Source organism: Rhynchophorus ferrugineus, unplaced genomic scaffold, assembly GCF_030347505.1.
Source record: "Rhynchophorus ferrugineus isolate W39M unplaced genomic scaffold, kcgeb_rfMv2 rfM4, whole genome shotgun sequence".
Classification (NCBI taxonomy): Eukaryota; Metazoa; Arthropoda; class Insecta; order Coleoptera; family Curculionidae; genus Rhynchophorus; species Rhynchophorus ferrugineus.
Window position 1 is genome coordinate 18,668,900 of NW_027472583.1, and position 12,710 is coordinate 18,681,609.

Here is a 12,710-nt window from a genome sequence, read left to right on the forward strand (position 1 = left end):
TTGTATAATAAATACCAACAGGAAAAATAAAAGGAAATCAATAATGGACGTCGTAAAGCATTTTTAATTGGGGAGTCTAGGGATAAGAGAGGATAAAATAAATGAATGGACACCAACCCACGTCAGGGCATAAATGGTGATGCTGTAAAATCGAGCGTTCAATGTTGCGTTTCTTGGTACTGATAATGATTAATGCCAATGTAATTTACATGAGAGAATTCTTAGTATATATTGCGATTTGAGATAAAGGATGAATCAAAATAACATTTATTTATAAATAAATTGTTAAAAAGCTATTTGCGGCAAAAAATATTGCTATTTATAAATATATTGAATTGTTTTTTATAGGAATATAATAAATTAATGACCGTGAATTAATGTCGAGGGATTTATAAAGTCAAAAGTTTTTAAATTACATTTACGTTTAATATGTACTAATATTAAAAAAAAACTGAGAGCGAATATGTATAAAAGACAGCTCATGCCCAAAAAATGACTTTGAAATATATTAATTAATTTTAAATAATGCTCAAACTCTTCATATTCTTATACAAACAGAAATATTTCAATATAATGCAACTTTTATGGTAAATATGATAGATTCTAGAATAGGAACTCCCAATCCCACATCCTTCAATTCTTCAAAATTAAAGTGTCATGGTATGATATGATATGTATATGATATATGTTGATAATGGGAAAATTCAACATTTAAACAAACTCATGTATGACAATGATGCCCGATTCATCAAGCAGAATCAGCAAAATACCTTGGAATCCATCTTGACGGTAGATTAAATTGGAATCATCACGTTAGACAAAAAGCAAAAAAACACATTAGAACCAAAATAAAACAATAAAACAACTATACTGGTTAGTCGGAAGATACTCTCAACTTGATGTAAAATCAAAGAGGTTGATCTATAATACAATTATAAAGCCAATTTGGACCTATGGGGTGCAAATATGGGGTTGCACTAAAAATTCAAATCAGTTAGTCATACAGCGCTGTCAAAACAAGGTTCTTCGATTGATGCCTATCGCTATGTAACCAATGAAGAACTGCACGATGACCTAGAAATCAAATGGATTTGCGAAGTTGTGCAGGATTTCGCATTGAAACACGAAAGAAGATTACTAAATCATACTAACGTGGAAGCAATACAAGTGCTGGACAGCGCGCAGGATGTCAGGAGATTGAAACGAACAAAACCATACGAACCTGTGTGAACATTTAGTGTGTATTATTAGTGTAAACTAGAGCTATAAGTTAATAATTAATAAATAATTATAATTTTATAATTGAGGAATACATACTGATGTATTTTCTCGCACTCGTCTTGCTTGTTAATTAATCCAAACACATAGGAAAAGTAGTAATAAATTAATTGTAATAATAATAATAATTAAGATTGTACTAAGCCTATCTAATAAAGATGTTATAAAAAAAATGTATAACAATGGTGCGAAAAAGATCGTGGTAGAAATATTTGAAAGCGTCCCAAACTTTTGGAAATTCCGCTTTGACTTCAAGACAGATGATGGTAATTATTTCGTGAAATTGAAGCTGCTTGAACCTGGCCAGATACTAATGAGATTGAAATAGTCTCTTACAAAAAAAGGTCAACATTGAAAAGGCGCTGTCTTCAGTTTTTCATCCGCTCGAAGGCAAAATTTTAGAGGAAATTGCAAAACTGTACATTTATCGTTGATCGATGTTTTTGATTTATATCAATAAATTAATTTTAGAAACGTTAAAAATGAATATGGTTTTGTGGGATATGAGCAATGGCTGATATGTTATGTTTCAGAAAACTACATGAATAGCAATATTTGTTAAAAATAGCTCGAAAAACATAGGAAAAAATTTTTTGGTGCATGAATTGTGAACATAATTTTGCCCACATTTATCTTTATCATTAACATAAAAAAAGAAGTTGATTCGAATCTATTTAGGGTCATAGAAGTTCGCACAAATGTTTTTGGATGCAAAAGGAAATGTTATGTCCATTACCTCCAAGTTTGTAAAACGACAAGTTTGAACATTATTGTAATATTTTGCATAGATCATATCAAAATAAACTAGATTTTATATAGCTTAAAAAGCTGTTACGAAAATCAGTAAAGTCAAGTTTAAAATTGTGGGTTTTTTTCTTCTTTTCTTTCCTATCTCAAAATATTCATATATGGAAAATTATCAAGTAATCAGTAGTAGCTATTTTTAAATTCAGAAATAAGACGAAGTGGTATACAAGAAATTGATAATAAAGGAGGCGCTATAATGCAATATTTTGTTATTTGGATCTTTTGTTTATTAAATAGTCAGATATCATAATGGGATTCACTTCGTACAGTTTCCTTTAAATTTAAAAATAATCAGTAATGGGAATTACTATATTCAACTATAAAAGCACGAAAACGTAGTGCTTAATCAATCACTTAACAGATCACTACTATTAAAACGGTTTCACATCATCAAAAATGAAAGCGTTTTCGGTTGTACTTTTTGCATTTTTTGTGGCGATAGCTACCGCCCAACAATATGCGACAGAAGCCGAAGAAAGTGCTTATCACCAATACTCCATTGCCGAAGATGAAGAAGGACAACAATATTATTTAATACCTTTAAGCAGATCAAAGAGGTAAGAACATCATACATTGAAACTCTGTGTTCTATGCATGCGTTTTCTTTAAGGTCCGAACCCGAAAAGAAAAATACGCAGCCGCAAACTGATTGGCAAATTCGCGATCCTGGTATCTTGACTGTAAGTCATAAAGGAACTATTTCAAATAATGAAAATCATCGGTTAGAAGGAATGGGTTACGCGCAGAAAAATTTGAGGGGCCACGGAATCGAACCTGAAGTTTTTGGAGGTGGTCTTAAATATACTCACATACCGTCGGAATCTAATTTAAAAATTGGAGCTGATCATGCCCCAGGATTCGGTACGTTGTTATCATTTTAGACTTCCTAATTTGTCTACAACAGTTTGATTTGAGTTTAGGCACAAATCTAAAAGCTAGCGGTACCTACAACATGTATCACTCCAAGAATGCAGATGTAGGTTTGACGGGACAGTACAGCAGAGTTATAGATACACCTTATGGAAACCTCAAACCCAACTGGGGTGTTTTTCTTGGTGGCCAATACAGATTCTAATTCTTTGTTAATTAATCAATTAAATTAAATATTTATTATAAATAAACATTACCATAATACAATACAAATAAGTCTTCTATATTAATAACAATTAAGATTCCTCCTTTCACAAAGAAGTCCCTCAAGTTTATCCAGCAAAATGCAAAAATATGTTATGTTTTGGTCTTAAAATTATAATAGTTATACAGCTGTGCTGAACTTAATTAATAGCAGATCTTGTCATATCTGTTACAGTTGCAGCTCCCTATGCTCGCTATATGTGCCAGCAGCCATTAACGGAAGTGAAAACATTTTTTGAAACCTAATTTGCAATGCTTGTTGCTTCTTCTTTTTTCGTACTGTATAATCAGATTGCATCCATACCATAGATACATAATACCAACTGCTTAAACGCTTCCTGTTGGTAAAATAGTTTAAAATTACTCAGTAAGTCTTAATCGTAGAAAATAAGGCCTTTTAGATATTATTTAAGAGTAATTCGAAGTAATTGCACTAAAATAACTGTGCCTGTTTGATATCTTTGGAGGTGGTCCTAAGTACACCCATAAGGCGTCTGAATCTATTGTAAACATCGGCTTGCTTACCTGAGCTGACCATGTTTGAGCATTTGGCAAGCACATCTTGTAATTTTGCTACTTTCACATCGATTTGCATATTTTTTATGAACTAATATACATGCTGACTCTACCTAGACTATTGGTTTAAAAGGTTTAAAAGTCAATACAGCACATTCATAGATACATCAATAAGTAAATACCAAATTAGGGTGTTTATCTTGGAGGGCAACACAGATTCTAATATGAATATGATTTACAGAGTTAATGGGTATGTAAGTGAAATATCAGCTGTAAGTAAATTGTACGTTAAAAATATATGTTTCATTATAATATTCAAAAACCCTCATTTAAGATAATTTGTACGTTATTTTAACTAAAATAATCAAGTGCATTAATATAATAAATGATTAATATTTTAAAGGTTCTATAACGTTCGTTTGATAATAAATGAAAAATTTTATGATTTGAATTGTATTTTATTATTTAACTATATTTAATTCTAATTAATGGGAAAATCTTCTTGAGACTGATTCATCTTGTGTTTAAGTATATTTGGCGATTGGAAAAAAATACTGTTAGTATAAAAAAAACAAATAAATGAATGAAGTGAGTCAAGATTGTAGAGAGGATTGGAGAACATATATTTTATTAGATGTTATTTATTTGTTTATTAATATTTTATGTTGTTGTATGTTTGTGTATGTTTGTTTGTTTCCTTTGTTTAGGATGTTAAAATGTTTCATTATTGTTTTCTTTAAATATAATTTATACATTACCCTATGTGATATTGAAGCCAAAATTAACGCTTTAATTGTGTAAATGATTTTTCGATGATCTAAAATTCTATCAACATGCATTCATTTAATATAATATATTGTTTATCTTTTGAGATTAATAAAGTAAGTTATTGTTTAGATCATCTCTGTATTAATTATTTATTTTATTATTTCGATATATAATCATCATTATTGTGATCGTCATCGAATCCTTTTGAGATTTGTTTGTTCTATCATCTCTATCTCTTATCTCTCTCTATCTTTTAAACCCCTATAAATCTTTAAAATCGTATCTATGCAAGTTGTTTGAAAGATCTCGTAATTGAGTTCGTGGTTCTTGGAAATTCAGCTACATCCGATCCACCAATGATGTCTCGAAAATGCAATTAATGGATGGGTACAACTGTCATAGGTTCATCCACAAACACTTCTTGATATTCAATACTTGTGGCTTCTCATCAACTCGGCTATTAGCCGCTTGAAGAAACAATGTCAGAACAATAAATTTTGACCCATAAAACACAACACATCAATTTCACATCTTTTATTATTTAACAACATATTGATCTTGTCAGTTCAACTTGGGTATACTCATGATGTGCCACTTTACTGGCAGAAGATCCTGTTCAGTGGGAGAATATGAGTTCCTTCTGAGGCGTTTTTAGTTCAACATGCTCATCGAGTGTTACTCTCTGGTTATATAGGGAGCTAAGTCGAATTTCACTTACTATTCTTCATTCCTTCAGGTCATCGGTTTGCCAAAAAGATATTTAATAACACAATTTTTATGAAAATATAATATATCTAATATAATTATAATACAAATATTATATTCCTTAAATATAAACCTAAAATATATATTCGATATTAATAGGTTAATTAATAACTTTTTCCGTCTACTAAGACAGAGATATTAAGTTCGTGTTTTTTTTACTAAAAATTGTTTCTTGTAGATTTTTCAACTAATTTGAAATTAGTGCAAAGTATATTGATGAGGAAAAAAATATATCGAACAGTTACAAAGCTGATGATCTCTGAGGGTTTGCACTCAAAAATATTGAAAATTCTATAGTGGAGAATATATGGTTCTGTCAGAAAAGTGAGAGAGAACGGCACCTTTATCATTGATTCATGGTTTTCATCATGATTTAATTCAAACTTAATTTTTTTCCAAAATATATTGTTTAGGAGAAGCCGTAGGGAATATTAGGCGGTATAATCTATATTTTGGCTGAAATGTTGGGTTTCACAAAGTTATGTGAACAATAAAGATTTTATTAATATACTTTGGAAAAACATGATAATATATTCTAGCTTAATTTTGTAATCATCTCAATATTACTTTTTCAATAAAATCCAAATATGCTATGTTTATTACTTCTTAATATATACATTTAGTGGTGATCCATTTTATATATATCGTAAAATATATTGCGATATATATATATATATATATATATATATATATATATATATATATATATATATATATACATATATATATATTTATAGCTTTTATTAAATTCGCGAATAAAGCAAATTTAGATACAAGAAATAGATTATAAAGGACATGTTATAACGCAATATTTGTTATTTAGGTTTTTTGTTTATTTAATTGTATCAGATATCATAATGGGATTTACGTCTTATAATTTCTTTTAAGTTTAAAAATAATCAGAAGTGGGAATTACTATGTTCAACTATAAAAGTAAGAGAACATAGTACTTAGTCAATCAGTTAACAGATTACTACACTTAAGACAACTTTATATTATCAAATATGAAAGCCCTTTTAGTTATACTTTTTGCTTTTTCTGTGGCAGTAGCTTGTGCCCAACAATATGCGACAGAAGCCGAAGAAAGTCAACAATACTCCATTGCCGAAGATGAAGAGGGACAACAATATTATTTAATACCTTTAAACAGAGCGAAGAGGTAAGAAAATCATACATTGAAAGCATATATTTTCTATGCATGCATTTTATTTAAGGTCCGAACCCGAAAAGAAAAACACGCAGCCGCAGACTGATTGGCAAATACGCGATCCCGGTATTCTGACTGTAAGTCATAAAGGAACTATTTCAAATAATGAAAATCATCGGTTAGAAGGAATGGGTTACGCGCAGAAAAATTTGAGGGGCCACGGAATCGAACCTGAAGTTTTTGGAGGTGGTCTTAAATATACTCACATACCCTCGGAATCTAATTTAAAAATTGGAGCTGATCATGCCCCAGGATTCGGTACGTTGTTATCATTTTAGACTTCCTAATTGGTCTACAACAGTTTGATTTGATTTTAGGCACAAATCTAAAAGCTAGCGGTACCTACAACATGTATCACTCCAAGAATGCAGATGTAGGTTTGACGGGACAGTACAGCAGAGTTATAGATACACCTTACGGAAATCTCAAACCCAACTGGGGTGTTTATCTGGGTGGTCAATATAGATTCTAATTTTTTGTTAATTATTCATTTGAATTAAAAATTTAATATAAATAAATTATTCACTACAAATAAGTCGTTTATATTAATAATATAAACAATTAAGATTCCTCCTTTCACAAAGAAGTCCCTCAAGTTTATCCAGCAAAGTGCAAAAATATGTTATGCTTTGGTCTTAAAATTATAATCGTTATACTGCTGTGCTGAACTTAATTAATAGCAGATCTTGTCATATCTGTTACAGTTGCAACTCCCTATGCTCGCTATATGTGCCAGCAGCCATTAACGGAAGTGAAGACATTTTTTGAAACCTAATTTGCAATGCTTGTTGCTTCTTCTTTTTTCGTACTTTACTGTATAATCAGATTGCATCCATACCATAAATACATAATACCAACTGCTTAAACGCTTCCTGTTGGTAAAATAGTTTAAAATTACTCAGTAAGTCTTAATCGTAGAAAATAAGGCCTTTTAGATATTATTTAAGAGTAATTCGAAGTAATTGCACTAAAATAACTGTGCCTGTTTGATATCTTTGGAGGTGGTCCTAAGTACACCCATAAGGCGTCTGAATCTATTGTAAACATCGGCTTGCTTACCTGAGCTGACCATGTTTGAGCATTTGGCAAGCACATCTTGTAATTTTGCTACTTTCACATCGATTTGCATATTTTTATGAACTAATATACATGCTGACTCTACCTAGACTATTGGTTTAAAAGGTTTAAAAGTCAATACAGCACATTCATAGATACATCAATAAGTAAATACCAAATTAGGGTGTTTATCTTGGAGGGCTACACAGATTCTAATATGAATATGATTTACAGAGTTAATGGGTATGTAAGTGAAATATCTGCTGTAAGTAAATTGTACGTTAAAAATATATGTTTCATTATAATATTCAAAAACCCTCATTTAAGATAATTTGTACGTTATTTTAACTAAAATAATCAAGTGCATTAATATAAGAAATGACTAATATTTTGAAGGTTCTATAACGTTCGTTTGATAATAAATGAAAAATTTTATGATTTGAATTGTATTTTATTATTTAACTATATTTAATTCTAATTAATGGGAAAATCTTCTTGAGACTGATTCATCTTGTGTTTAGGTGTATTTGGCGATTGGAAAAAAATACTGTTAGTATAAAAAAAACAAATAAATGAATGAAGTGAGTCAAGATTGTAGAGAGGATTGGAGAACATATATTTTATTAGATGTTATTTATTTGTTTATTAATATTTTATGTTGTTGTATGTTTGTGTATGTTCGTTTGTTTCCTTTGTTTAGGATGTTAAAATGTTTCATTATTGTTTTCTTTAAATATAATTTATACATTACCCTATGTGATATTGAAGCCAAAATTAACGCTTTAATTGTGTAAATGATTTTTCGATGATCTAAAATTGTATCAACATGCATTCATTTAATATAATATATTGCTTATCTTTTGAGATTAATAAAGTAAGTTATTGTTTAGATCATCTCTGTGTTAATTTTTATTTATTTTATTATTTCGATATATAATCATCATTATTGTCATCGTCATCGAATCCTTTTGAGATTTATTTGTTCTATTATCCCTATCTCTTACCTCTCTCTATCTTCTAAACGCCTATAAATCTTTAAAATCGTATCTATGCAAGTTGTTTGAAATATCTCATAATTGAGTTTGTGGTTCTTGGAAATTCAGCTACATCCGATCCACCAATGATGTCTCGAAAATGCAATTAATGGATGGGTACAACTATCATAGGTTCATCCACAAACACTTCTTGATATTCAATACTTGTGGCTTCTCATCAAATCGGCTATTAGACGCTTAAAGAAAAAATGTCAGAACAATAAATTTTGACCCATAAAACACAACACATCAATTTCACATCTTTTATTATTTAACAACATATTGATCTTGTCAGTTCAACTTGGGTATACTCATGATGTGCCACTTTACTGGCAGAAGATCCTGTTCAGTGGGAGAATATGAGTTCCTTCTGAGGCGTTTTAGTTCAGCATGCTCATCGAGTGTTACTCTCTGGTTATATAGGGAGCTAAGACGAATTTCGCTTACTATTCTTCAATCCTTCAGGTCATCGGTTTGCCAAAAAGATATTTAATAACACAATTTTTATGAAAATATAATATGTCTAATATAATTATAATACAAATATTATATTCCTGTCGACAATACAAATATAAACTGGATTTTATTAAGATTGGATTATTGGATTATATTAATTAATAACTTTTTCCGTCTACTAAGACAGAGATATTAAGTTCGTGTTTTTTTTTACTAAATTGTTTCTTGTAGATTTTCAACTAATTTAAAATTAGTGCAAAGTGTATTGATAAGGAAAAAAATATATCAAACATTTACAAAGCTGATGATCTCTGAGGGTTTGGTTAAGTTTTGCACTCAAAAATATTGAAAATTCTATAGTGGAGAATATATGGTTCTGTCAGAAAAGTGAGAGAGAACGGCACCTTTATCATTGATTGATGGTTTTCATCATGATTTAATTCAAACTTAATTTTTTTCCAAAATATATTGTTTAGGAGAAGCCGAAGGGAATATTAGGCGGTATAATCTATATTTTGGTTGAAATGTTGGGTTTCACAAAGTTATGTGAACAATAAAGATTTTATTAATATACTTTGGAAAAACATGATAATATATTCTAGCTTAATTTTATAATCATCTCAATATTACTTTTTCAATAAACTCCAAATATTCTATGTTTATTACTTCTCAATATATACATTTATTGGTGATCCTTTTTATATATATATATATATATATATATATATATATATATATAGTAAAATATATTGCGATATATATATATATATATATATATATATATATATATATATATATATATATATATATATATATATATATATATATATATTATAGCTTTTATTAAATTCGCGAATAAAGCAAATATAGATACAAGAAATAGATTATAAAGGACATGTTATAACGCAATATTTGTTATTTAGGTTTTTTGTTTATTTAATTGTATCAGATATCATAATGGGATTCACGTCTTATAATTTCTTTTAAGTTTAAAAATAATCAGAACTGGGAATTACTATGTTCAATTATAAAAGTAAGAGAACATAGTGCTTAATCAATCAGTTAACAGATTACTACAATTAAGACAATTTTATATTATCAAACATGAAAGCCTTTTTAGTTATACTTTTTGCTTTTTCTCTGGCGGTAGCTTGTGCCCAACAATATGCGACAGAAGCCGAAGAAAGTCAACAATACTCTATTGCCGAAGATGAAGAGGGACAACAATATTATTTAATACCTTTAAACAGAGCGAAGAGGTAAGAAAATCATACATTGAAAGTACATATTTTCTATGCATGCATTTTCTTTAAGGTCCGAACCCGAAAAGAAAAACACGCAGCCGCAGACTGATTGGCAAATACGCGATCCCGGTATTCTGACTGTAAGTCATAAAGGAACTATTTCAAATAATGAAAATCATCGGTAAGAAGGAATGGGTTACGCGCAGAAAAATTTGAGGGGCCACGGAGTCGAACCTGAAGTTTTTGGAGGTGGTCTTAAATATACTCACATACCGTCGGAATCTAATTTAAAAATTGGAGCTGATCATGCCCCAGGATTCGGTACGTTGTTATCATTTTAGACTTCCTAATTGGTCTACAACAGTTTGATTTGATTTTAGGCACAAATCTAAAAGCTAGCGGTACCTACAACATGTATCACTCCAAGAATGCAGATGTAGGTTTGACGGGACAGTACAGCAGAGTTATAGATACACCTTATGGAAACCTCAAACCCAACTGGGGTGTTTTTCTTGGTGGCCAATACAGATTCTAATTCTTTGTTAATTAATCAATTAAATTAAATATTTATTATAAATAAACATTACCATAATACACTACAAATAAGTCTTCTATATTAATAACAATTAAGATTCCTCCTTTCACAAAGAAGTCCCTAAAGTTTATCCAGCAAAATGCAAAAATATGTTATGTTTTGGTCTTAAAATTATAATAGTTATACAGCTGTGCTGAACTTAATTAATAGCAGATCTTGTCATATCTGTTACAGTTGCAACTCCCTATGCTCGCTATATGTGCCAGCAGCCATTAACGGAAGTGAAAACATTTTTTGGAACTTAATTTGCAATGCTTGTTGCTTCTTCTTTTTTCGTACTGTATAATCAGATTGCATCCATACCATAGATACATAATACCAACTGCTTAAACGCTGCCTGTTGGTAAAATAGTTTAAAATTACTCAGTAAGTCTTAATCGTAGAAAATAAAGCCTTTTACAAATTATTTAAGAGTAATTCGAAGTAATTGCACCAAAATAACTGTGCCTGTTTGATATCTTTGGAGGTGGTCCTAAGTACACCCATAACGCGTCTGAATCTATTGTAAACATCGGCTTGCTTACCTGAGCTGACCATGTTTGAGCATTTGGCAAGCACATCTTGTAATTTTGCTACTTTCACATTGATTTGTATATTTTTTATGAACTAATATACATGCTGACTCTACCTAGACTATTGGTTTAAAAGGTTTAAAAGTCTATACAGCACATTCATAGATACATCAATAAGTAAATACCAAATTAGGGTGTTTATCTTGGAGGGCAACACAGATTCTAATATGAATATGAATTACAGAGTTAATGGGTATGTAAGTGAAATATCTGCTGTAAGTAAATTGTACGTTAAAAATATATGTTTCATTATAATATTCAAAAACCCTCATTTAAGATAATTTGTACGTTATTTTAACTAAAATAATCAAGTGCATTAATATAATAAATGATTAATATTTTAAAGGTTCTATAACGTTCGTTTGATAATAAATGAAAAATTTTATGATTTGAATTGTATTTTATTATATAACTATATTTAATTCTAATTAATGGGAAAATCTTCTTGAGACTGATTCATCTTGTGTTTAAGTATATTTGGCGATTGGAAAAAAATACTGTTAGTATAAAAAAACAAATAAATGAATGAAGTGAGTCAAGATTGTAGAGAGGATTGGAGAACATATATTTTATTAGATGTTATTTATTTGTTTATTAATATTTTATGTTGTTGTATGTTTGTGTATGTTTGTTTGTTTCCTTTGTTTAGGATGTTAAAATGTTTCATTATTGTTTTCTTTAAATATAATTTATACATTACCCTATGTGATATTGAAGCCAAAATTAACGCTTTAATTGTGTAAATGATTTTTCGATGATCTAAAATTGTATCAACATGCATTCATTTAATATAATATATTGTTTATCTTTTGAGATTAATAAAGTAACTTATTGTTTAGATCATCTCTGTGTTAATTTTTATTTATTTTATTATTTCGATATATAATCATCATTGTTGTCATCGTCATCGAATCCTTTTGAGATTTGTTTGTTCTTTCATCTCTATGTCTTATCTCTCTCTATCTTTTAAACACCTATAAATCTTTAAAATCGTATCTATGCAAGTTGTTTGAAATCTCATAATTGAGTTCGTGGTTCTTGGAAATTCAGCTACATCCGATCCACCAATGATGTCTCGAAAATGCAATTAATGGATGGGTACAACTATCATAGGTTCATCCACAAACACTTCTTGATATTCAATACTTGTGGCTTCTCATCAAATCGGCTATTAGACGCTTAAAGAAAAAATGTCAGAACAATACATTTTGACCCATAAAACACAACTCATCAATTTCACATCTTTTATTATTTAACAACATATTGATCTTGTCAGTT

At 29.6% G+C, this 12,710-nt stretch overlaps 3 protein-coding genes across 3 annotated transcripts; all 3 read left to right on the forward strand.

Annotated features, from left to right (window-relative positions):
* The first annotated feature begins 2,433 nt into the window (after positions 1–2,433).
* LOC143196438 (attacin-B-like) lies at positions 2,434–3,231 on the forward strand. Its single transcript, XM_076404112.1, has 3 exons — positions 2,434–2,642; positions 2,696–2,946; positions 3,006–3,231. The coding sequence occupies exons 1-3, from the start codon at positions 2,482–2,484 to the stop codon at positions 3,158–3,160; spliced, it is 567 nt and encodes a 188-aa protein (XP_076260227.1). The 5' UTR covers positions 2,434–2,481; the 3' UTR covers positions 3,161–3,231.
* A 2,994-nt stretch (positions 3,232–6,225) lies between these two features.
* LOC143196439 (attacin-B) lies at positions 6,226–7,007 on the forward strand. The gene is made up of 3 exons (XM_076404113.1): positions 6,226–6,427; positions 6,483–6,733; positions 6,793–7,007. Exons 1-3 carry the CDS (start codon positions 6,273–6,275, stop codon positions 6,945–6,947), a joined length of 561 nt encoding a protein of 186 aa, XP_076260228.1. The 5' UTR covers positions 6,226–6,272; the 3' UTR covers positions 6,948–7,007.
* Positions 7,008–10,079: 3,072 nt separating this feature from the next.
* On the forward strand, positions 10,080–10,876 carry LOC143196440 (attacin-B-like). The gene is made up of 3 exons (XM_076404114.1): positions 10,080–10,280; positions 10,336–10,586; positions 10,646–10,876. The coding sequence occupies exons 2-3, from the start codon at positions 10,457–10,459 to the stop codon at positions 10,798–10,800; spliced, it is 285 nt and encodes a 94-aa protein (XP_076260229.1). The 5' UTR covers positions 10,080–10,280; positions 10,336–10,456; the 3' UTR covers positions 10,801–10,876.
* Positions 10,877–12,710: the final 1,834 nt, after the last annotated feature.